Raw genomic sequence first — 25996 nt, 5'->3', positions numbered from 1 at the left:
CCTAAATAATTAGGAATGGGTAAGTTACAACTGGAAATCAGTACTTTTAAGGGCACTGTATTCCCAAAAGATGGCCATCAAATGCTGTGCAAAATGTTGAACACAAAGGAAGGACTTAGGCATTGTCCGTTGCCTGGGTAACATACCGATGCACACCAGTATTAGCAGTGTTAGATCAGTACGCAAAGCTTAGAGCCAACGCGAGGGACGCCGGAGGGCTAAGTAGCAGGTAAGAGACCATCAATGTTTTCTAGCGGGGTTCAGAATACGCATAGTCATATATGTTTACAGCGGGAGAGTATCATCGGATACTTTCTCCAATAGATGTGGAATTATGTGATCGGAAAACTGACTGTAAATGAACAGAAATGGTAGTTTAGAAGCCGGGAAGGCATTTATCAATGTAATATGAGAATTATACATGCAAGCAAATAAACACAAAAGTAATGCCGCTTGAATATAGGTGACATGAGTGTTGTATAAGTAGCGTTACATGAGCACATCGCTCTCGTGTCTTCAGTAACGGAGGCTAAAAGTAGAAAACAGGTAACGAGCCTAAATATTCGAATTTTGCTTTATACAAACAAGAGGATGCACAGCTATATTGTTGTAACTTGAGTGTCGTGTAGATATGTGAGACCTCCGTCCCCAAATGCCGCACGGGAGAATGACAGATTCACTCTCTATGCAACCTTTGAGGCCACAGGTGGAGAAAAATCCGGAACCGCGAAGTACTGGAAGCCCCACTGAAGCTGTGAAGGAAAACAGCGTTAAGTACCAAGCAAGCAGGTTAATGCACAGGTAGCCAAAAAACAGGAAGGATTTTACCATGAATTGACAGAAGGAGGAATTTCTGGGGCTCACGTAGGCAAAGGTCCCGAATAGGAGACACTTACTGGTAGTCACACCAGACCCCACCTGGGGGAGACCTGCAGGCAGGACTGAACCAGATTGTAGGCAAGGTTGATGGTGAGTTGTAGTTCGTACAATGCTCCAGATTCTGTGAAGAGGGGTAATCCACAAGAAGCCTGTGACAACAATCCAGGGTCGAGAGCCAAGGGTAGCAGTCCAATCTGACAGAACAATGAAAAGGCGGGATCCAAAAAGAAGTCTGTGATGATGATCCGAGATCAAGAGCCAAGTGTATCAGTCCAAGCCGGTAAAGCACAGATAGAGCGTAATCCAAAAGGAGTTCCGAGAAGAGTTAACCGGGTCCAAGATCAATCATGAAGCAGCGTAAGAATCGCAGGCCAAACAGGGTCTCAGAGAAAACAGCTGTGAAGCGCGGTACTGAAGCACTTCACTACTTAAGTACCGTTCGCTTCCAGGTCACGTGATCGCGAGTTCAGGTCACGTGATCGCGAGTTCAGGTCACGTGATCGCGAGTTCAGGTCACGTGATCGGATAGGCCCAGCAACGCGATGCGAGGAAGCGACCTTGATCTTCTGATGGCCTAATCTCCACGGCAACTGCCAATGGAGGAACGGTCGCAGTCGTGACTGTGGAGTGGTAGCGTGAAGCTGCTGCTGTAGCTGTGTGCGAGGCGGCCTGGACCGCCAACGTGAGCTCCGGAAGGTAAGTGGGGGGTGTATTCGGGCCGAGGGGGACCTGGGATCACTGGTGGGTCGGATGGAGGGCATGACAGAGCCCCCCCCGCAAAGGCCCACGACCGCGTGGGTAGGAAGGATTCTCCCGATGGAACCGAGCAACCAACCGGGGGGCCCGGACATCCGAAGCCGAGACCCAAGACCGCTCCTCTGGACCGTAGCCCAACCAGTCTACCAGGTACTGCAACTTGCCCCTATGGAGGCGGGAACCCAGAATACCGGAAACCTCAAAGACATCAGGGGCAACCGGGGAACGGAGGCGGGAGGAGGCAGGACAAGGTTTGAGGAGAGACGTGTGGAAAACAGGGTGAATCCACCAAGAAGACGGAAGCACAAGGCGATAGGCCACTGGACTGATGACTCGGGAAACCACATAAGGGCCCACAAAACGAGGCAGAAGTTTCCGACAACCCGCTAAACGGAGATGCCGGGTGGACAACCAGACCCGGGAACCCACAGCATATAACGGGGCAGAACTACGTTTCGAGTCAGCGAAAGCTTTCATGGATGACCGGGCCTCCTGGAGGTGAACCACGGACTGGGCATGGATAGAGGACATATCTCTAACACAGGCGGCTGGGTTGACAGAAGAAGAAGAGTCAGGAACGGGGAGAACACGGGGGTGTTGGCCATACAAAGCGTAAAAGGGGGAAGAACCGGTGGAGAAATGCACAGCATTATTGTAGGCGAATTCAGCAAAGTGAACGACCTGCAACCAGGTTGCTTGTTGTTGCAGCGTCAAACAACGCAGGTATTGTTCCATGGATTGATTGGTTCTCTCAGTTTGACCGTCGGTCTCAGGATGGTAAGCCGAGGAAAACCGTACATCAATACCAAGCAACCTGGTCAAGGCACGCCAGAACCGGGACGTAAACTGCGACCCCCTATCAGAAATGAGCACAGAAGGCAGACCAAAGAGACAGAAGACAGATTCAAAGAACAGCTTGGCCAACATAGGGGCAGACGGAATACCCCGGCAGGGGATGAAACGGGCCATTTTGGTGAAAGTATCAACCACCACCCAGACCGTGTCGTAACCCTGGACCCTAGGTAAATCAGTCACAAAATCCATGGTCAGTGAGTGCCAGGGCTTGGGTGGTATAGGTAGTGGTTGTAAGAGGCCAAGCGGACGACCCCTGCAGTGTTTACTTTGAGCACATACTGCGCATGTGTTTACATAGCAGACAACGTCCCGTTTCATGGATGGCCACCAACACCAGCGTTTCAGTAGGTCCAGGGTACGGACCTGGCCTGGGTGGCCGTTGAAGGGGGGCGTCATGAGACCATTCCAAAACCAGATTTCTGTTATCAGTGGTAGGCCGAACTAGGCGATTCTGTACATATGGTAGCCCGTCACAGTACACTGGGTCCCATTCGGATAGCTGCTCGGGATGTTGCTGGACCCAAGTACGGATTGCTTCCAGCAATGCCAAAGGAGGTGTACACGTGCATACAACGTTCTCATGAGACAAGAGAGTGTCGGGAAAGATAGGTAGCGAAACACCCCCGGGGGAACGAGACAGCGCATCGGCTTTACCGTGTGTCAGACCAGAACGGTGTTTAATTTGAAAGTCGAAGGCTGCAAAAAACAGGTGCCACCTGACATGCCTGCTGTTCACACATTTCAGGGAGTCCAGGTCCTGTAAATTCCGGTGATGGGTAAACACAGTGATCCTGTGTTTGGCCCCCAACAGATGGTGATGCCAAGTGCGAAAGGCATCCATCAGCACCAGAAGCTCCTCCTCGGTTACAGTATAGTGGGCTTCCGCGGAGTTGAATTTGCAGGAATGGAAGGCCACAGGGTGTAGGTGTCCAGTAGCGGAGCAGACTTGTGACTAAACTGCCCCTAGCGAAAAAGAGGAGGCATCCGCCTCAACAATGAAAGGCAGGTCAGGATCAGGATGCTGGAGGACAGGGGCGGTGGTGAAGGCGTATTTTAGATCCTCAAAAGCTTGCTGATGTACCTCCAGCCATTTGAAAGGGACATGTGGACTGGTGAGGGAGGTGAGAGGTGATACTATGGAGGAGAAGCCAGAGATAAAACGCCGGTAGAAGTTGCCAAAACCGAGAAACAACTGTTATGCCTTCAGGGTCTGCGGGGTCGGCCATTCTAGGATCGCTCGAACCTTGGAATAATTAATCGCCAAGCCACCAGGTGTGATGTTGAACCCCAGGAACTCGATATTGGTCACATGAAATTGGCATTTCTCAGGTTTCGCATAGAGCGAGTGTCTTTGTAACTGGGACAGTACTTCTCGAACATGTTGCAAATGTTCTTCTAGGGTATGGGAAAAGACGAGGATATCGTCAATATATACAACCACGTATATGTCCAATATGTCACAGAACACATCATTCATGAAGTGCTGGAAGGTGGCTGGGGCGTTGCATAGTTCGAAAGGCATGACCATATACTCATAAAGGCTGTATCGTGTACAGAATACGGTCTTCCATTCGTCCCCCTTTCGAATGCAGACAAGGTTGTAGGCGCCTCTCAAATCCAACTTGGAGTAGATAGAGGCATGGGTCAATCGGTCCAATAGCGGAGTGATGAGAGAGGTATTGGGTACTGATTCTTAATGGTAATGACATTGAGACGGCGGTAGTCCACACACGGTCGTAGATCGCCTTCTTTTTTAGGCACGAAAAAGATCGGGCTGGCAGCTGAAGACGTGGAAGGGCGTATGTTACCCAGGCGCAAAGACTTTTCTATGTACTCTTTGAGGGCTTGGTCTTCGGACTGTGACAAGGAATAGATACGACCCGAGGGTATAGAAGCCCCAGGGGTCAGATCAATCGGGCAATCATAGGGACGGTGCGGGGGTAGGGTTTCAGAAGAGCCTTGATCGAACACCGGAGCATAGTCCTGGTACTCCGCAGGATGTTTGCGGTGACTAAACCCACTACATGCGGATCAGAGGGAGCACTGTTTTCTGTGATACTGAGTCGGGCAATAGCGCCCAACGCTGATGCAGGCGTGTTCTCCTCTCCATTCATGGGGAGACAAAAATTCTGGCACAGTTCGGATTCAAAATGCACGTGACCCGTACCCCAATCAATGTGCGGATTGTGATCCCGCAACCATGGCATTCCTAATATAACACCAAACTGAGGCATGGCTATCAAATCGAAATGTATGGTTTCCTTGTGGATGGACTGAATCGTCAGTATGAGTGGTGCTGCTTGTTGTCTGATGGGTCCAGACGCGAGTTCTGTCCCTCAACTGCTTGTACCAGTTTGGGTCGATTCTTGTTTACCAAGGGCAGGTTTAAGGCTCAGGCTAAGGTAATATCAATGTAGTTCCCGGAGGCCCCTGAATCGAGAGTGATCACTATGGGGTGGATGATGCCAGGGGTGGGCTGCAGAGTGGCTTGTACTTGGATGGGTCTAATTCTGCCAAACATTGGGACTGGATCCGGGGAGGAACATGAAGAGCTCGACCCTCCCCCCGTGTCTAGGGTCGAGCTGTGTGAAAAACCTGGTTCTTGGGTTTCGGTCTCCGGGGACATTCTTTCACGAAATGGCCACCCAACCCGCAGTAGAAACAGGCATTCTCTGCTCTTCTACGTTCCCTTTCCCTAGATGTGATGCGACTCCCGATACCTCCAATCTGCATAGGCTCCCCGGTGGTGTCTGAGGTGGACGAAGAGATGGCAGGGCCTGTGGAATGGGGAAACCCAGCCTCAGCTCTCCGTTCAGAACGCCGTGTGTCTACTTGAAGGGTCAGATCCACAAGGGCCGGGAATTGGACGGGGAGTGATGGAACCACAGCTAATGCATCCTTCATGGGATTGCTTAACCCTCTGTAGAAGACCACTGCCTTCTTGCTTTCTGGCCATGATGTTTCGGCCGCTAGTTGGTTAAATCGAGTGATGTAATCGGTGAGGGACCCCCTACACTGGGTAAGCTCCAGTAGCTCTAAATCATGAGACTGCGCCTTGTACCTGGTGTCAAATACTCGTGACATCTCCGATACCAGTTGGTCGAAATCATAGAGAGCGGGGTGGTCATTTTCTAATAGAGGGTTTGCCCATGCTGCAGCTGTACCCGCCAGGTGTGATAGAGTGAAGGCCGCCTTACTGGTGGGATCAGGGAAAGCAAGAGGCCGGCATAGAAAGTGTAGTTTGCATTGGTTAAGGAAGGTCCTGAACTTTCTGGGGTCTCCATGGAACCTTTCTGGGGCTGCCAAGGGAAAAGGAGAGGGCAGAACGGGAGTAGGGGCAGTAGGAGCCGGGGTTACAGGAGGAGGTGGCACTGGTACTGGAGCAGCGTCCCGGAGCTCCGGGTCCGCGGGCAAGGGATGTTGGGCACTCTGCAATAAATCAAGGCGTTGATGGATTGCTGTGTTGGCAGCGACCATGTCGGCCCGTAATACCGTGATTGCTTGGGTTATAGCAGCCATGGGGTCCTCCGCGGTACCCTCCATACCTGACGCGACAAGGCTTCACAGACTGTTGTAACTTGAGTGTCTTGTAGATATGTGAGACCTCCGTCCCCAAGTGCCGCACAGGAGAATGACAGATTCACTCTCTATGCAACCTTTGAGGCCACCATTGGAGAAAAATCCGGAACCGCGAAGTACTGGAAGCCCCACTGAAGCTGTGAAGGAAAACAGCGTTAAGTACCAAGCAAGCAGGTTAATGCACAGGTAGCCAAAAAACAGGAAGGATCTTACCAGGAATTGACAGAAGGAGGAATCCCGGGGCTCAAGTAGGCAAAGGTCCCGAATAGGAGACACTTACTGGTAGTCACACCAGACCCCACCTGGGGGAGACCTGCAGGCAGGACTGAACCAGATTGTAGGCAAGGGTGATGGTGAGTTGTAGTTCGTACAATGCTCCAGATTCTGTGAAGAGGGGTAATCCACAAGAAGTCTGTGACAACAATCGAGGGTCGAGAGCCAAGGGTAGCAGTCCAGGCTGACAGAACAATGAAAAGGCGGGATCCAAAAAGAAGTCTGTGACGACGATCCGAGATCAAGAGCCAAGTGTATCAGTCCAAGCCGGTAAAGCACAGATAGAGCGTAATCCAAAAGGAGTTCCGAGAAGAGTTAGCCGGGTCCAAGATCAATCATGAAGCAGTGTAAGAATCGCAGGCCAAACAGGGTCTCTGAGAAAACAGCAGTGAAGCGCGGTACTGAAGCACTTCACTACTTAAGTACCGTTCGCTTCCTGGTCACGTGATCGCGAGTTCAGGTCACGTGATCGCAAGTTCAGGTCACGTGATCGGATAGGCCCAGCAACGCGATGCGAGGAAGCGACCTTGATCTTCTGATGGCCTAATCTCCACAGCAACTGCCAATGGAGGAACGGTCGCAGTCGTGACTGTGGAGTGGTAGCGGGAAGCTGCTGCTGTAGCTGTGTGCGAGACGGCCTGGACCGGCAACGTGAGCCCCAGAAGGTAAGTGGGGGGTGTATTCGGGCCGAGGGGGACCTGGGATCACTGGTGGGTCGGATGGAGGGCATGACATATATAGAGATTCGCTATGCATAAATGAGGCGTTCTATAAGCATATTGCTCGTGGGATATACCAATTATATTATTGGAATTTTGTAAACTAGATTTAAGACTAAGCATCAGACATTGAATACAATACTATGGTATTTACCCACAGGGATTGGACTCTTTAAATGGTTAAACACCCAACAAGGATTGACAATATAACAACGCTGCAAAGGTAATGTGAAACAAAAGCTCTACACATATCCATATGAGAATAATATGGAATGATTTTAATATTGTGCACAATGAGATATTATTGCATCTGACTATTATTTTATTACTTCCCATTTGTTATTTTTATCTTTTCAATCAGCCATCAATCCTCTCTTTTTCCAACCCCTAATCTCTGTGTGTATGTGTGTTTTTTTACCACCCAACTCTGATAAGATGCGACAGAACGAGAGGATTGATAAAAAAGATAAAAAACTCAGTTAGCAGGATTAAAAACTCAAGTGTCGCCTGACAGACTAGCCTCTCAAAAAAGTCTAATTGTTTACATATGTATTTTCTTAGTTAGGTCCCTGTGGACCACTTTATTCATCAGTGTCTCTTGCATAGTGCTGCAGAGCTCCACTGCTCTCCTTCTGGCATACCACATACTTGTTGCTCTGTGGTCTCCTTCTCAGGGAGAGACGGTTGTTCCTACTCCGATGTAACTTTCTAGCATTGAATGCTAGTTCCTGGTTTCCTGTTGTGGCTGACTTCTTTCCGGTGCTTCGGTCTCTTTCTTTGGTCATGGTTTGATCTGTTCCTGACACAGACCTCAGAGCTGCGGTCCTCCGGCACACTTGGGCTCGGCAGCGTTGTGCTGGCTCTCCACCCACCACTTACCGGTTGTTGTCCTGCCTGCAGACAGTGTCGGCTCCGCAGTGTAGCAACAATGTCCGCTCTGAGGGGCCTCCTCCGGGTAGGCTGGATGCATGCCAGCTCCTTTATCCTCCCAGGTAGGGACTAAGTCCCTTAAATGCCAGTCTCTAATTGGAGGTTCTCAATTCCATTGGTCTCGAGTCTTCTTTTAGGAGGGATCAGCAACTGAGCAAACACGTGCAAGGCTTTGTTACATTAATACTGTCCTCTGCTCTCATGTATGCAGAAAATATGTGGCACATTGGGGTTAAAGGAGATGTTATACCTTTGTTCGACTGGGAGTCCTTGTCTCCCAAGGGACAGTCACTCCCAGTGAGATCCCGCTTGCCAAAACTCAAAAGGAGGCCTTTCAGTAGTGGGCTCACCTCCCTAGTCTCACTGGGGCGGCTCCTTCCTTTGTCAGAAAGGGCACATTCCCTGGATTCCTCATAATCCTCTTACTCATTTCTCCCTGAAAATTCAAGAAATTCAGTTCCAGGGTGGACTCGTCATTATGTTTCCAACAAGGATCACAGAAATCTGATATTCAATCTTCAGTCTTGGTGTACCGAAGCCTGTATCTTTTTATATGAAGACCAAGCTAGTCTTCCCAAGGAAAGTAAAAACCCTACATCCGAACCAAGCTTGAAAATGTTTCTCCTCGAGTTTGAAAATTATCATTTTACAAGAAGTGCAGGAAGGCTTCAAACTAAAAAACGGTTCAGCCTAAAATGGAAAAGATTTTGAAACTGGTAAATTGCCAAAGGCTATTATCCATGGTTCTTTTATGTTTAAGCATGGTTCGGTATATTTAGCATCTGTCTAATGAAAGGATTAAATATGCTTACTCGTTCCTCTTGCGGCAACTTCGGGCAATGGGTGACCTACTCTATTCTCTTTCAGTCCATCAGTCACAAGTTAGTAGAGATTTAAAAGAAAATGTTTAATTAGTGAAACAAAGATGCTTGATTTTCTAGTTAGTTTATGGCGTTGGCGTACTGGGGAAAGGTGCAAATGTTAAATGGTAGTGTTTTGGGTTATTGCCTAAAGGCCATGACCATTTGTTTCAGCTATTACTTGTGCCAGAAGAGTTGTTGAAGTTAATCATTTCCCTCCAGATGGCTATCATATTTATATTGTAATTTTTAGGCATCACCAAAGTACTTTTAAATATTTGTATGTTTTAATTCTTCTGCAGTGGTGGTCCGTAGACTGTCAACTAAACATACATCATAATCACTTGATGCTACAAATGTTCTTGGTAGCTATTAGGTATGAACCAGTACGCAATAATGTTCCACAAAATATTTTTTTTTTATATCCAATTATATTTTGGGTGAGCCAATTGTCCTCTTTCCCGAAGATTTGTGATTTAAAAAAAGATATATTTAAATGCCTTTAATTTTACCACTGAAATGTACCTTGAAGCCTCAAAAATGTCAGTTTATTTATCTAGTCATTGTGAATGAAACCAATGCTGATCCTAGAGTTAGTCAATCTATGACTACCACAATGTGGGATAATAATAACTTTTACTGCAGCGCTTAGATAACTGCGGGTTAGTAGCGCTATATAAAAAATAGTTATTATTATTATGAATGCTTTCCACTGCAGCTATCTACCATTTGTGTGTGCCTAGTTTGTATTTGTCGCATGCAAGCAGCTCTACTTATGATACCAGCTCGAGAATAAACATTTGCTTATCTATAACAATTACAATACTATGGATAGATCACCCCACTCCTTCGCTCCACTGTCCACCCTCTCACTTGTGTTGTGTTCCTAGGCTTTTTGCTTCACACACACGCCCGCTCACCCTCCTGTGTCTGCTGTTGGAAAACTAGGACTCCCATGACCAGCTCTCACTGCGCTTCATCTTGCTTTCACCAATTCAGAGTGATTCGTCTGATCCTACGATTTCTTCGCTCTCCTCTGCATGAACAACCACTGTCATAACACTTGTGCAATCTCGGTCAGATTATAAAAACACTTTTTATCATTGTCTTCTCTATTAATAAATCCAATGGCTACAACTAATAGAGAAAGCGTCTGCCTGATTGAATGCCAACATCAGTAAGACTATCCACATCTCATCAATTCTTCGCTCCTTCCATTGCTTCCTATTCGTTTGAGAATTATTTTTAAGGCTCTTCGGATAGCTCACAGATGCTTCTTCCAAACCATCCCAGCCTTCTTGACAATCTTTTAAAAAAAAACCTAAACCCCATCCGGGTCCGTCTGCTACTTTCACCTGCTGCTTTTTCAGGTGACTAAATTCTGGTAGCTCAGACATGCAACGCTCTTTTGATGTGCTTGCTGCTCAGGAATGTAACTAGCTTTCATGCCATCTTGTGTTCTCTCATCTGTCTTTCTGCCGCCTATTCAAAAATCATCTCTTCTCCTTTTTTAGACGTAGCCCATTCTCTAGCTGCGAGTTGGACGCAGTACAAGGAGACGACCTGCAGAACATTTGCTCTACAAGTTTCTATAACATACTAAATGCTTAGCATTTTTGTATTACAATCTTATGGACATTTGACAACATTCCATAGTGTTAGCCAACACCTTTTTGTTTTAAACTGTTGAAGATCTGAGTAGCACGCATCTGATTCTACAGTTAGATAATATAGTTTCGGGAGCTTAAGAAGCAGTTCACATTGCCTCCACAAGAAGACATCAGGATTTTAATTTTCTCTTAAAGTGCTCTTTATTAAATAAAATGCTCATGCTGGAAAAAGATAATCACAAGAGATCCTTCTGTACTGTTTATCTTGGAATAAGATTTTGCAGCCTTTGAAGCAAACAGTGTTAGCATTGTCATTTTACAGACAAAGACACTGGCCCAATCAAAAAGCTAATAGAGGAAAACAAAAATGTATTAGTGTTCCAAAATCACCTTAACTAGTAATTAATATTACAAACATCCAACGGTACTGTTGGTGATGTCCACAATGGAGACCATTCTTATACGTAAGTAACCTTTTAGACCAGTTTTATTGAGCAATTTAAATTGTAATGTTTGTACATGTAAAATTGACTATGGCATTAAAATGCACTTTGCAGTAATAGGCTCTGAAGACATAAACAGAAAAAGCAGAAGTATTTATCTAGCTTGTACTGTAAATGTAGAGCAGCTTTTTCAACTTCTAAATTTTTGACATTTCTGTTTTTAAGAGCTGCTGTAGTGAGGCAGAGGCACAGCAAGCAGGAAGAAGACAGAGTCCACCTCAGCCCATTCAATGTGAGCTTCCTACAGTACCTGTCCAGATAGGAGCACACTTCCTGAAAGGGATTTCTTTTAACGAGTCTGCAGCAGAAAACCTAAAACTGAAAACGGTAACTTTTTGGCCATCATCTATGAAAGAAGTTATCTATGCTTTGCATGATTTTTCTCAAAGTAGAAAATATTTTGCAGGTTTTTTCCTCTTTTCTCTTACTTTCCTTTGTTTTAGTACCTATTTCGGCGAACCAGCAGATGATTAAGGTAAATGCAGCATTTCATCACACTGAAAGAACTATACTCATAATGCTTCATTTCACAGAACGTCTGACCTGTTCAAAAGATCCATGGGGTGATTGCTACCATCTTCCTAATAAAGCATTCGCCTGATAATACATGTTCATATAAAAGATTGGACATAATGCATTTGAGTAATACGTTTGCTGGCAAAGTAGCTTAAACTAGGAAGAGTTCCTTCTCCATTTGAAAATGAGATTATGAGTAATAACCCTTGGCTGCTCTTATGTGGGATATGAGGGTGGCTGGGGTTGGCTGGGTTTATTTGTGTGTATTACTCAGGCGTCTGTAGTCCTGATTAGATTCCCTTCAGGAAGGGCACTGCTTCAGATGTGTTGAACTTAGTGTTCATAGAATCTGCACAAAGCTTTCAAATGAAAATCGACCTCCAATTCAGAATTTTCTTGTACATTTGTATGAAGTTTCATCTCTGAGGCAAAGTTGGAAGTGAGGGTGTCTGTCCATAGGCAACAATCCAACAGAAAACAGTCTGAACGTATGTGCACCCAACCTGTGCAAGAAGCAAGCAACTGATCTCATTTATTATCTTCACTTGGTGGTCTGGTCATCACCCATGCAGCATTTCATTTTTTTTTTAAATGAGCAAACCAAATATGGGCTAAATACTGTACAATATATTTCATGATCACTGTTTTATTTGTGGACGCATAGGCTGTTTTTTAATGTCTTGATTGACCATTTTGTGTTTGAAGACCTGCACTGTTAGCAAATTTGCAAATGGGTGGTTGGGAAAACATTCATTCCGAAGGGTTAAGGGTTTGGGAAAAATCCTGAATAACTGCCATGATGGTTTGCAGACATTTGTGCCCTGCTGCAGACCTAGTGCTAGAAAATTGTTTAAAAGGGGTGCATTACAGCTCACTGTGGTTCATAATCCTGGTCAGGGAAGGGACACAGTGGAGTGCAATATCGCCCAGAAAGTGGGTGGGGAGGTGTTTTTGCCACAGGGTCAGGCACCCAGGCTGCAGATATGCCTCAAAATCATAGACCATATCCGTGGAGCAATTGGTCACGTGGCATGGACCAAACCTGGTCACTTGGTATTTAAATGGGTTGCAAAAGTGTCCATTGAGCATGGATGAAGAACATGCCCAGGGGCATCAGTGAGGGGTTTGTGGGATAAACTCTGAGAAGTAACCGGCCATGCCCAATGGCCACAGTGGATGGTTTAAGGGTGCCTGGCATAAGACCAAATTGGATGGTATGGTGGTGCCCGTAGCATGGCTGGTCAAATCGTGTGGAAAGTGGCCACAGTCATGCCCCTTGGCAACTTTGGCTGTCTATGGGTCCCCAGTGCATGGCCAAAGGTCATGCCTCCAGCAAAGGGGCCCACTGTGCTTCATTGCAGGACATTTTAAGGGGTTAGAGGATGCCCCAAAGTAGCTACAGTGCATGGCATCAGGCACTATATCTACTTTGGTTGGCTTGGGATGCTGGATTGTCCAAGTGGCTACTGGGCATGGCTCAGTGTGAGCCCTATTTGGTTAAAGGGACAATGTCGTTGCCGTCCAAAACCATAAAATCCCACAGATTTGCTAGCTATGAGTAAAGCAGCCATAGCTCATCCACGTCTGTGCACTGCAAATCCACATACCAACTGTTCCTACAAAGCATGAAAAACAAAGAAAAGGGAAAAGTTGTACCCAAGACTGGTTGTTTTGCGTTTTAGTTTGATTTGCGGGCTATCCCCCCAAAAAAGCACACATTGAATGTAGAACGTATTTTCAAAAGAAGATCTTTTCATGTCAATGAGCGCAATGTAAGACCTCATGAGCAGTGCGTATCGGTTCTTTAGGAACCATAACTTGTGAGTTTTTGTCCTGCAACCATAAATGTCTCATTAATGTTTTTCAGTAGTGCGTGCGTGTGTGCGCGCACGCAGATGTATATCTAGGCACACGCACATTTATACTTCTGGTGCTTGTGAATCTGCTTAGATCCACATGCTTTCCATAGTCCGCCATCTGGTGGTTTATTTATATATTCAATATATAAATTGATACATATTTTCTCAAATTTGAAAAATGGGTTGTCGACAGTCACAATATCCCTATCCTATTTGTACTGGGACCCACAAAGCTCCAAGCATCGACGACCTCAGATTTCACCCATTGGTTGGCAACAAATTTCTGATGTAGGAGAAATTTCAACATAGATAAGCTGCCGTTTCCACAACAAGGAGAACAGTAGGGAGAGTGGTGGGGGGGGCATTCCTATTCACTTTTTAGGCTTAGAGAATGCCTAATCTTCATTCCCCTCATTACACTAAGGCTTCATCTAATCCTGGAGGCCCAGATGGAAAACACAGTTTAAATCTTTTCCCTGTTGTAATTCCAAGTTCTCCTAGCAGTACACACAAATTGTGCAACAGCTGCCTCATGGCAAAGATCGCAGCTGGGAGGGCGCCAAAATTGTAAGCTCCAAACTCCCAGTGAGAGCTGTCAGAAGGGCTCAGCCAATAAGTACTAATGGACCCAAGTTGCATCCAATGCACACATGTCGGAACTCTACGCAGGAGTCGATGTTCACCCCAACAGCCAAACAAAGGTGCCAGCAGGAAATGTCTTAAAGCTGATCACAACACCCTTCCATGCCCTCCCCCGCTCAGACTGCTTGTCGTAGGACTGCAGTGTTTGGGATTCTTACTGAGAAACCAGATGAGGACATTTTAGACGAAAAGGAGCGGCTATCTCACCGGATTCTCTTACTAACATCCATCAGAGTAAAAATATAAGCGTCCCACGTTGCATTCTATTTACTTTGGGCATCAGTTAGCACCTGACACCTAATGTCAATAGTAGCAACCGCTTGTAAAATACTAATCTACCCATGACCGTGACAGAATACCCACCGAAAAGAGAGAGCCGATGCATATATGCTTTTGGCAGAAACGCTCCAAATTCGCTGCATATAGCGTCAGCAGAGACAATGCTGCAGCGCTTATGTCTAGATGCAAAACTGAGTTTCAGGGGGCCCTCCCTCCATAAGATAATGCAAAAAGGAAAGCAAAAAGGGGGGCGCTGTTGAGCAGCCGTCAAGATGGCTGCCTAGCTCTTGAGCTCCGTGCACAGCCGCTCTTCATCCGATGACATCTGCGGGCTAATGCAGTGCTGCGACTAATCGACCGACCCACTGGCATCCCTATAGCTGTAGCTACGTGTCGATGTGATCCTGACTCGGATCGGACCTTGGGAGCCGGAGATCCACTCTGCGAGACCCTCGGGCCTACCCCGCCGTATCCCTCCACTGGCCCGCCTGCGGAGACGTACATCGCTGGGCCTGTGATCTGTGCCGGGAGCGCCGCGGACTGGGTCGCACTCTTTGCCGGACTGGCGCCCGCTGTTCGGGCCGTGCCCTCTGCTGACCATCCTGGATTTTCTTTGGGCTTCGCTTAGCCCACTCTCCCCGACCGTGAGGCCCGGCACTAGAAGGCCCCTGGCTGTCTCTCCTCCGCGAGACTCGACACTTGGACGGCGCGCCCACTTCTGGGCTTGGCGGCGGCGCTTGACTGGGGCCCGCTAGTCTGACATTAGCGGCCTTGTCGCGCCCTACGGCCTCCGCTCTGCACCATTGCCGAGATCGGATCTACCTCCGGCGACACCCGAAGACCTGAGAAGCTGCACCTACTTCCCGACTGGACACTTGCGGGCTACATACCAGGTGAGGGGCTGCTGGGTCTGCGGCGCGCTGAGGCCCCCGTTACCGCTACAGACCATCCCCGTCCTGGGCCTCGGTCCCCGCGCCGGGCGGCCCCGGCTGGCTCCCGCGCCACTCTGATCGCTCTCCGGGCCCGTGTCCCTACCTCCGGGCGTGGCGACCCCGGACTAACACTGGGGCCCATACTCTGGCGCGGCCTGCTGGTCTTCACCTTCATCTTCACGGCCCCATGCAACACCCGCATAAGTACTAAGGCCCATACTCCTGCGGTTGGTACTCTCCATGGTGCTCACTCCGGGCCTGTTCTGGACACCAGCATCACCCTCCAGAACGGTTGGATCGCGCCATCCCTGCTGCTACTCTATACCTTCCTGACGCCACAGCTCCTATCACCTATGTCGGGATCTGCTTGAATTGGCGAACTGGACCATTGTCATCTGCCTTGAACCTCTCCTGCTTCTTTTCACACCAGTCTTCAGTTTGGCCGCTCGGGGCCCCGCCACAACATTCACGATGTCCAACAGATCGAGGAATAACAATAAAACCGGGGCCATGGACAAATTCGCTAAAGCCGCCCTGAGACCCGACTTGGCCCACGCACCATGCGACCCTGCTGATGAACCGCCAGGCGCGGAGGCACCCACTACGGACCTCACAACGATAATGGAGTCCATGGCTAGAAACTTTGCGGCCTTTCATGAAAAGCTCGATGACATTAATGCCAATGTAGCCTCACTGAGAGCCAAACTAGATCAGCAGGGGGCCCGAATCACGGAGACCGAAAACAGGATTGGCACCAACGAGGATAACATATTTACACTCCAGGGTACGGTGTCCACTCTGGTCTCGGATATGAAGGCGGTCAGAGCCAAATGTGATGACCTCGAATCTAGGTCACGCAGGAACAATATACGCATCGTGGGTGTCCCTGAAAATGCGCTGAAAGGTCGACTGGAACTAGCGGTCGAGGAACTCCTGAAGGAACTACTGGGTAATCCGGTCATGTCTCCCTTCTTCACCATTGAAAGGGCCCATAGGGCGCTCTCACCTCGGCCTAAACCCGGTGACTTTCCGAGACCTATCATTGCCAAGGTCCTGAGCTTCAAGGACCCCGACCTAATTCTTCGCCTTGCACGGGAGAAAGGCGAGCTACGCTTCGACTCGCAGGTCATCAGGATCTTCCCGACTTTTCCACCGGAGTTCAGCAGGAACGTCGTCAGTTCCTTGAAGTGAAGAAACTCCTCAGGGAAAGGAACATTCCATATGCCATCCTCTTCCCTGCACGCCTGAAGTTCACGTTCAACGATAAATTATACTTTTTTACAGTGCCTTCTGAGGCGGTTAAATTCATTGAGGCACATGTTCCGCTCCATCCTCCGGCTGATGACAACATGAATAACGAGTGAACTCTATAATTGCCTTGTGATGCCTTGATACTATGCTAATGTGTGGACTGAGTCCCGCCTCTCTCGGTTCGCATACGCCAGCGATCACACCTCTGTATCCACTTGTATGCAATGCTTTCCTATGTGGGCTTTAGTGTTGCTCCTTGAGGAGCAACTGTCACCTCGTCCAAGTCACCCTACCACACTTACTCCTGCTGCTTTCTAATATGCACAGCTCCCGTGGTCTGGCCGCAACCGTTCCCCTCTATCCACGACCACTAGAAGGTGGTTCCTCTCATAGCTCCGCTTGGGCTGGGTTGCTGAATCTATGTGATGTGTGTTGCTCGCTGCGCTCCATGGGGCGGGACTGGGGTATCAAAGTATTGCCCGCTAACAATGTTCGTTTTGTAACGGAACCAATGGTTCCTAGCGTGCTCCCGCACGGCAATGGCGCACCCCACTGCGATTGCACTGGTTTTGTATACGCCCTTATTGTGGGCCAGCCCCTGTTGGGCATTTGCGCAGTCTGGGCCATGTTGGGGTCGGCCCGGCTCTGCACAGTCAAGGGTGGGTATTGTTTACACTGCTGTAGTTGGGTCAGCGGTGACGGTGGGGGGCGGCGATGGGGTATTTGAAAATAACGGCACACTAAGGCTCACGGCACGCACACTGGCAATACATAAGCGCACTCCCGACCTCAACCCCGACAGTGAACACTGCTGCTACACCTGGGATGTTCATTGATACGGGTACACCGGGATTAGAGATCCGCCATTGACATGTCTACCGTTATAATGTCCTGGAACATTCGCGGATTGAGCAATCACACCAAGGCTCGCAAGATCATGGCCTTTGCTAATAGACATGGCTGCAGGATACTACTCCTGCAGGAGACACACTCCAATGCCCACATTCCGGGCACCATGGCCCCGTCGTGGGGTCCCAATAGATTCTTCACTTCATACTCCTCCCAATCCAGGGGAGTCCTCACAATGATCCACAAATCGATCAAATTCATCCTGCACAAAAGTTACGTGTGTCCCGAGGGTCGCTATATCATATTACACTGCACGATGGTGAATAGAGAATACCTACTTGTTAACACATACTGCCCCAACGTTGACTCTCCTGAGTTCTTTGATGCGATAACTGCCATACTACTGGGCTACGTGGGGGTCCAGATTATATGGGGGGGTGACCTAAACCTTATCCTTGACACTGTCTTGGACAGGACTGGCACGTCCTCCCGAGCCCTTACAAGCGCCGCACGCAGGTTGTGTGGCCATATGCAGACGCTCAATGTCTGCGACGCCTGGAGGACAGTACACCCCGTGTCCCGGGAGTACACTTATTACTCATCGGTCCACGACAGTTCATCTCGTATAGACCTGTTCTTAGTGTCCAAGGAAACCATGGGAGGGGTGTAGGGGTCCAGGATTCTCCCCCGCACTTTATCTGACCACGCTCCAATCGCACTTTCTGTGAGGCTGGGTATACCCACTCCGACTCTGAGCACTTGGCGTTTCAAATCTGAGGCCCTCAGGGACATCGTCTTTAGGGCTGATATACTTGCAGACATTATATCCTTTTTTGACCACAACTCTCTTCAGGACACCTCAGCCGCGGTTCGGTGGGAGGCTTTTAAGGTATACATTAGGGGGATGTCCATCTCGCGGGAGGCTGGGGTACTGAAAGCTATCCGAGCCAGCCTCGATCGCTCTGAAGCTAAACTGAAACAGCTGGAGCAGCAATGCTCCACTGGCGCCGATCCCGCCTTACTTCTCCAAATCAGCGAGGAACTGCAGGCATATAATACGCTCGCTACCAATGAAGTCCAGTACTTCAGCCGCCCACAGGCTGCCAGGAAATATGGCGAGGGGGACAGACCGGGGAAGACATTGGCAGGAGTGGTGAGGGGGGAATTTGGCCGAGCTCAGATCACCTCCATCAAAGATGCATCTGGCAATGCACAGTGGGCTGACCAACAGATCTTGGAGATATTTACCGAGTTCTACAGGTCTCTCTACTCCCAGCCTCCCGAACACTCCGAACGACACATGCGCGAGCTGCTTACTCAGATCCCCACCACCGAAATCTCCCCTGCTACCCGCGACCAGCTGGACTCCCCGATAACGTTGGACGAAATAGTAACCTCCATATCTAACCTGCCCAAAGGCAAGGCGCCGGGACCTGACGGCCTCACGGCTGAGTTTTACCAAGAACACGTGTCCGTACTGGCTCCCAAGTTGCTCGAGGTCTGGGTCGAAGCGCTCCGCTCTTCTATTCTTCCCCTGTCCATGCGTGAGGCCGTCATCACGGTACTGCTCAAGCCTGGCAAACCGGACGACGAATGTGGGTCTTACAGGCCCCTTTCCCTCATGAACCTAGACACGAAACTCATTGCTAAGACCATAGCTAACCGCTTTCTCCCCATTATGCCATATCTGGTCCACGAGGACCAAGCGGGCTTCGTTCCCGGCAGGTCCACCTCACATAATAAAAGAAGACTGTTCAATGTCCTGTCTCGTATAAATCAAGAGGCCCAGGCCGTGGCGGTCACTCTGGACGCTCAGAAGGCCTTTGACATGGTCTCCTGGAACTACATGTGGCTGGTGCTGGAGACGATCGGAGTTGGCCCAAATATGATCGGGTTCATTAAGCTACTATACGCCTCCCCTGTGGCCCGGGTCAGAGCCAACTCTTTGACATCCGACCCCTTCACACTCTTCAGGGGTACCCGGCAGGGCTGCCCCTTCTCCCCGATCCTCTTCGCCCTCGCAATTGAGCCAATGGCGGATTATGTCCATGCTCGGCATGCCCGTAAGGGGATACGGCTGAAGGATGACCCCGAAATCATATCCTTATATGCAGATGACGTGCTATTATACATTAGAGAGCCCGTGACCCACATTGACCCCATACTTAGGGACATCACCCGTATTGGTACCTACTCTGGCTTCACGATCAATTACTCAAAGTCGGATATCTTCCCGCTCACGAAATCTACCCAACAACCTACCACTGAGTACCCCCTTCGTTGGTCTCCGGACGGTGTCAGATATCTGGGGGTGCAGATATCCTTGACCAAATCTACTCTGATAACCGACAATTACTCCACCGCAGCGCAAACTGCCGAGGCCAAGATGTTAAGATGGCGGTCGCTCCCACTATCCATGGCTGGTCGTCTCTCCCTAATTAAAATGATCCTGCTCCCCAAGCTTCTTTACACTTTTAGCAACGTTCCCGTGTGGCCTGGGAAGGCCTACTTCACTAAATTGCATACACTATGCGCTCAGTTCCTGTGGCACTCCGGTGCAGTGTGTAAGAAGTGGTCTGACATGGCGCTCACCTATAAACAAGGGGGATTCACCGCTCCGAATCCGTTACTCTACTGGACTGCGGCCCAGGCTCAACATGCCACCCATTGGTACCCGGGCTCCCCAACGCGACCACATGTCAAGTTAGAGCGACTAGCAGCCGCCGGTACCAACATGATGTCCCTTATATTACATCGCCATTACACACCTGATTCACCCATTGACCCTGTCGCCACGACCATCCACGCATGGGAACGCTTGCTAAGTCCGACGGACGGGTCCCCTCCCTACTACAGATGGCTCCCGGTGTGGCGCCTGCCTGCTCTGGAACCTACACACGATAACGCCCTGGCCCAACACTGGGGAATGCTGGGGTATCAAGCGCTGTCCGATTTCTACCCAGAGGGCAAGTTCATTGACCCCCAAACATGGAAACAGGGCCACACTAGATCCGCCTTGGAGACCCTCCAGTACTATAGGCTACGTGCAGCGTTCCGCACTGCATGGCCCTCATTTCCCGATGAGCCCCCGGACAACCCGGCGATCGCATACATTGCCAACTCAGGCGGCGCCCGTAGTGTCGTCTCTTCACTATATAGGATCCTTCAGGAGTCCATCACAACTCCAGCACTTAGGGCGCGTGACGACTGGGCGGATGAGCTGGGCCTGGAGTTGTCTGATGGCGACTGGGGCGCAATGTGTCTACATACTCAAAAAGTCTCCTTCAATTTCCGCTACCGAGCCATACAGTACAAACTTCTCAATAGGCTCTACTATACTCCACACATGACCTCGGCGTTCGCCCGGGCCACTACGACCGGGTGCCCTCGCTGTGGATCTGAGGGGGCTGATCACCTGCACATGTTTCTGTTCTGCAGGGAGCTATCTGGGTTCTGGGAATGCATCTTGAAAACGCTTTCTGACATAGCTGAAACTGTGGTCGATCCTGACCCCTTGTCGATTCTGTTCGGGGTCTGGAAAACTGATGGAACCAGGCGCCTAGCTAAGTTCCTAAACATAGGCTGTATGATTGCTAAAAAGTGCATACTCCAGAGCTGGAAAAGCCCCGCTCCCCCGGCCTTTCAGAAATGGTTGCGCTTACTCACCTGGTCGCGCAATTGCGAAGAAGAATACTTGTCTATGCTCCCCGCCCAGTCTCGCCCCAGGAACATTTGGGCTGCATTCAACACCTACCTCAGTATCCGGGACGAGGCCACCCCCGAATCTGGTCTGTCTCCTGCCCCGTCGGGCTCTGATCCCACTGGGTGAGCCCCCACCTTGTTCCCTTGTCTTTGGATTGCTATGCTCCCTCTCAGATACCGCCCGACTGTTCATGTTGTGATTGCTGTATCCCTTTTGATGTGTTGCTCCAAGATGTTAATGCTATGTACCTACTGCCTTGTGTGTGCCTTGTGTACTTCTGCCGTTCAAAAATAAAAGTTTAAAAAAAAAAAGGAAAGCAAAAAGCCAATGCAATAATTAGGAATAACCTTGACACTGCACAAACGGCAGGCCAACAGATAGCAGGGGCAGCCATCATCAAGCAACATGCCTGGTTAAAGGGGACTGGTTTTAAAGCATAAACAAAAACTAGTCAGTAGATGAATCTTAATTATTTAAAAAGGTAGTAGTCGAGGCACTAGAAAGAAAGAGCTAAAAAAGACAACAATACTCTGAAAACATTAGGTTGTATATTATCCGGTAGAACCTATCGGACAAGGGGTTCCCTGGCCACCCACACCATATGTACAACCAACTACCCAACCATACCCAAACAGGATCACCTAAAAACAGCAATACTCCAGCTCTACACCCTCAAGATTCACACTCAGGGGAAAGCCAACTGGAAGAGGACAAATCTCATGAGGAGCAACTTCCTCCTCAAAACAATGACTCAAATACCGGTCCCCTTCCTTGCTTTTCAAGGGTTGGACACATAACAGCATTCACCCACACTTGGGGGTGGGAGGGATATAACCTCAGATCAGTGGGTGTTAGACACAGTAGCCCTGGGGTACTGCATTGAGTTGATAGAGAAACGGCTGAACCTTTCTCTGCAAAAGAAAGATGCCACTAGGCTACAGAGAACAGCTTGAAAAGGAAGTAGAGGCTCTCCTCCTAAAGAACTCCATCAAGCCAGTTCTACAGTTACAGGTAAACAGGGACATCTACTCGCTTTACCTTTTAGTAGCCAAAAAAGACAAAATCAAGAGACCAGTCTAAGATTACAGACCAGCAAACGAGTATGTTATATGAGATGGCATTTGTAACACACATATATACAAGTGTTTCAAGGTGCGACAAGGCATAGAAGGGGAAACAGATGGAAAACGGAGACAACGATCTTACTAGGCCAAGTGACATTGAGATTGGGCAAGTGCAGGGAAGGGGGGAGGGGAAAAGTGCCAGTGGAAAGAGTATTGGGACAGTGCTGTACAGGGGATAAAAACAATAACAAGAAGTGTGGCCAGCAGGTGACGGGTGCAAGGGTAAGTGCAGACAGCAAGTGGCCCAAAGTGCAGGTAGGGGGGGACTGTAGGGTTACAGATACAGACCCAAGTGTAAGGGTTGCTGGGAGGCAGTACTGGTGTGCAACTGGGCGGGCAGGGACCTGGGCCCAAAATCAACGGGTAGCCAGGTGACCAGTGCAGTATCAGACAGGAAATCAGCAGGGGAGAGGAAGAGAGAAGGAAGAAGCAAAGAGGAAGGTTTTGAGGTGCTTCCGGAAGCAGAGATGGTTCTCCTCAAGTTTCAGAGGCAGGGAGGCTGTTCCAGAGGGAGGCCCAAGCCGAAGAGCTTGAGTAGGAAGGTATTTGCGAAAAAGAGAGTTGGAGGTATTGAGGACCCAGGCCCCAGAAGGCTGTGTGGACAATGCAGAGGGTCTTGAACTTAATCTTTGCAACTTCTGGGAGCCAATGCAGAGATTTCAGTGCAGGAGAGATACAATCCCTCGGCTTGAGGCCAAGGACAAGTCTTGCAGTCTTGTTCTGGATGAGTTGCAGAGGGCGGAGAGTAGAAGCAGACTGATTTAGAAAGAGGCTGTTGCAGTAGTCCAGCCTAGAGAGAACCAGAGCTCTAGAAACAGTGAGCTTCTGGTGGAAGGAGAGGAAAGGAAGAATACCTCTGCGGAGGTGCAGTTGGTAGTTAGACTTCTTAGAGACGTCAGAGATGCAAGGAGAAAAGTAGAGTGTGGAGTCGAAGATGACCCTGAGGTTCTTAGCCTCACAGGTGGGAGATGCAAGAGGGCCAATGGAGGCCGGCCAGAGAGTGACAGGAAAGGAAGGTGCAGGTGTACTGATGAGGAGAATCTCCGTCTTACTGGCATTAAGGCAGAGATTGTTGGCGGCACACCACTCCAGCAGACAGACACACAGAGATGAGAGAAGAAGAGGTGGCAGAGGGAAGCCAGAAAACGAGCGGAGTGTCATCCGCATAGCACTGAAAGTTGGAGCAGAGAGCGTCAATGTGGTGGGCGAGAGGTGCCAGGTATTGGTTGAACAGCCAGGGAGAGAGGTTAGACCCCTGGGGAACACCACAGGTAGAGAGTGAGATAGAGGAAAGGAAGGACCTAAGTTGGACCTCAGAGGGTCAATAAGCAAAGAAAGAGGTCAACCAGGCCAGGGCCTGATCAGTGATATCCAGGTTATCATAGAGACGATTGAGCAGGATGGCATGGTAGACGGTGTCAAAGGCAGAAGAGAGATCAAGTAAGATGAAGACCGAGGGGAGATTAGAATCAAGGTTAGAGAGCAGGTCTTCGTGGATGTTCAGAAGAGTAGTTTGTGCTTCTGGCTGCTCTGAAGCCAGGCAGATGGTCATGGAGACAACCAACAGATTCAGTGTGAAGATTAAGCTGGGAGATGGCCAGCTTTTCCAGGAGTTTGTCCAGGAAAAGGAGTGATGGAGATCGGGCGATAGCCGGTCAGGAGGGGTGCACAAGAGAGTGCTTCAGGGGGGAAAGGAAGGCTCCAGTGGCGAAGGTGTGGTTGCGGAATTCAGCCAGGGCAGGCGCAAAGGTGTCAATGTGGTCCTTGAGTATGTAAAGTCACCCAAATTCAAGATGATTACATTCTCCAGCATGGGGTCTGGCATGGATTCACATGCTCATGAATATTCCCATGAATATTCCCCGTCGTCAGGCTGGGAATCCTCGGTAAAGAAGAAATCAATTTCAGTTTCATTTCTGAACTGTCTTTCCCCTAACAACCAATCACTGAGCTCTGGGTCCTACTGCCCCCAGCCAATCACTGCCCGCTACCTAAGCCCCTCTTCTGGCAGCCATCTTCAGATTTTTACCACGCGTTCAAGTGTTGGGAGTCCTTGTGTTTAGCTCTCGAGCTTTTACTGCATTTTTCACTTTTTGGAAGAGTTTTACTCTATTTTTCAGTCAATCGAGCCTTGTGCTCCATCGCTCAACCTTCCGATTAACGGGGACCCGTTTTTCGGATTCTTCAGCGCCCCTCAAGGGCGAATTTTGTCGAGTTTCTTCTAGGAGGCTTCCAGAAGATTCTTCAGGCCGATCCCGCGTGCACCATGTCGGAGGAGAAGGGTTCAGGCCCTCTGTTCAGACTTCTGCGGCTTGCGGAATATCTTTTCGTACGACAAGCATTCCCAGTGTCTTTACTGCCTGTACCCGGCACACGTGGAGGAAGACTGCGTTTTGCCAGGAGATGCCGCCTTGCACGCTGAAGGATCGGCATAGGCAGCTGAAGGAGTGGCTGCAGGACAAGGCCCCTGCTCTATGTGGGTCCCAGCAGCATGCCTCTCCCGGCTCCAAGAAAGCTCAGTGGGCTTCTAGGACCTTTTTGAGGGCGCCCCTCCCACGGGGATCCAACAGAAGGCTAAGCACCGCGAGTCCACTGCCACCGGGAGTGCCATTGCAACGGGCTCCTGGGCGGCCAGGGCACGTTCAACGTCTCCAGCTACCTCAATCAACAGTCAACTCTCAGGATCTTCGGCCAGGAGGAAGTCGGACCATCCGGGCAAACTTGAGGAGAAGCCCAAGACCGACCTGCCGGAGAAGACCACGTGAGATCGGTGCTCAGACCCTCCCCATAAGAAGGCTTCTGAGGCGACCAAGGCCAAGCAGGACAAGGGACCGGTCTTGCCCGTGTAGGCCTAGGTACACCCGACAAAGGCCCAGCCTTCCATCGAGGGAGTGGTGGCGCCCCTCCCGAAGGCCACCATGACAGATCCGCAGAGCGCACCCCTGAAGACAAGATTGTCCCTCCCGGCCTGGAAAGAGTCCTCTTTTCTGCCCATAGAGAAGACCCAGGAGAAGGAGATGCCGGTCATCTCCCCGAAACAGTCCCCTCTGGTTGAGAAGTGGCGGGAGGCACAGAGGTCCTCCAGGGCATGGATATCTCCTCAGAGGAGTTTACATACCTTTAAACCATCCAGGAGGAGGAGAACATCAGGAGCAGGCCCTACGACGAGGGCGTCGACTAAGGCGACGAGGATACCGCTGATGAAGGTGACGGGGGCCCAACCTACACCCCAGGTTCCGATTCTACCTCCACCTCAGTTGCCAGCTCTGCCTCAGCTGCCGCCTAGAGACCTCTCGGTGGACATTCTATCGGCACTGCATACCCTGGTCTCTGAGATACAGACGAGGATGCCTATTGCGCCAGCGGCCCCCCCTGCGGCACAAGTGACACCCAACCCCCTGACAACGGGGGAGCCTCCGGCCAAGAAGAGGGAGGTACACCATCCACCTCCTTGCCACCCTTCGCCCCCTGTCCCCCACCAAGGGATGAGATGGATCCTGACACGGCAACGACGGGCACGGATGACGACGGTGGGATGGTGACCTCCTGGCGCCACCTCGCAGATCTTCCCCGCCGGACGAGTGGCGACGACCATCAAGGCCGCAAACGCCCTCGCCATCGTAGCACGCTACGACCGAGAGCTGTGATTCAAGATCGCTCCCATCCTAGACTTCCTAAGATAAGAGGTCCGAAAGTGTTTCTGCAGTAAGGCAAAGTGGCATCAGGCCACGCCATCACAGTGACCACGGACATTGCTGACGCAGTGTTCCGCCAAATGGGCAACAGCGTTTTCCTTCATCGTCGTGGCTGGCTCAAGTCCACCAACTTTCATCAGGACGTTCATTCGAGAGTGTCTACAAGCCATCAAGATGGAGAT

At 49.7% G+C, this 25996-nt stretch overlaps 1 protein-coding gene across 6 annotated transcripts in view; it reads left to right on the top strand.

The window, feature by feature from the left end:
* GARRE1 (granule associated Rac and RHOG effector 1) overlaps positions 1 to 25996 on the top strand; it is a 1148859-nt gene that overhangs the window by 478287 nt on the left and 644576 nt on the right. For all 6 annotated transcript variants that reach the window (XM_069639445.1, XM_069639428.1, XM_069639448.1 and 3 more), the window contains one exon: positions 11130 to 11291. In XM_069639445.1, coding sequence (XP_069495546.1) covers positions 11130 to 11291 — 162 coding nt within the window. The remainder of the gene's footprint in view (positions 1 to 11129; positions 11292 to 25996) is intronic.

Source organism: Ambystoma mexicanum, chromosome 1q (genome assembly GCF_040938575.1).
Source record: "Ambystoma mexicanum isolate Mex_15411 chromosome 1q, UKY_AmexF1_1, whole genome shotgun sequence".
NCBI lineage: Eukaryota > Metazoa > Chordata > Amphibia > Caudata > Ambystomatidae > Ambystoma > Ambystoma mexicanum.
The sequence above is the reverse complement of the archived record's forward strand: the minus strand, read 5'-3'. Positions and strand labels throughout refer to the sequence as shown.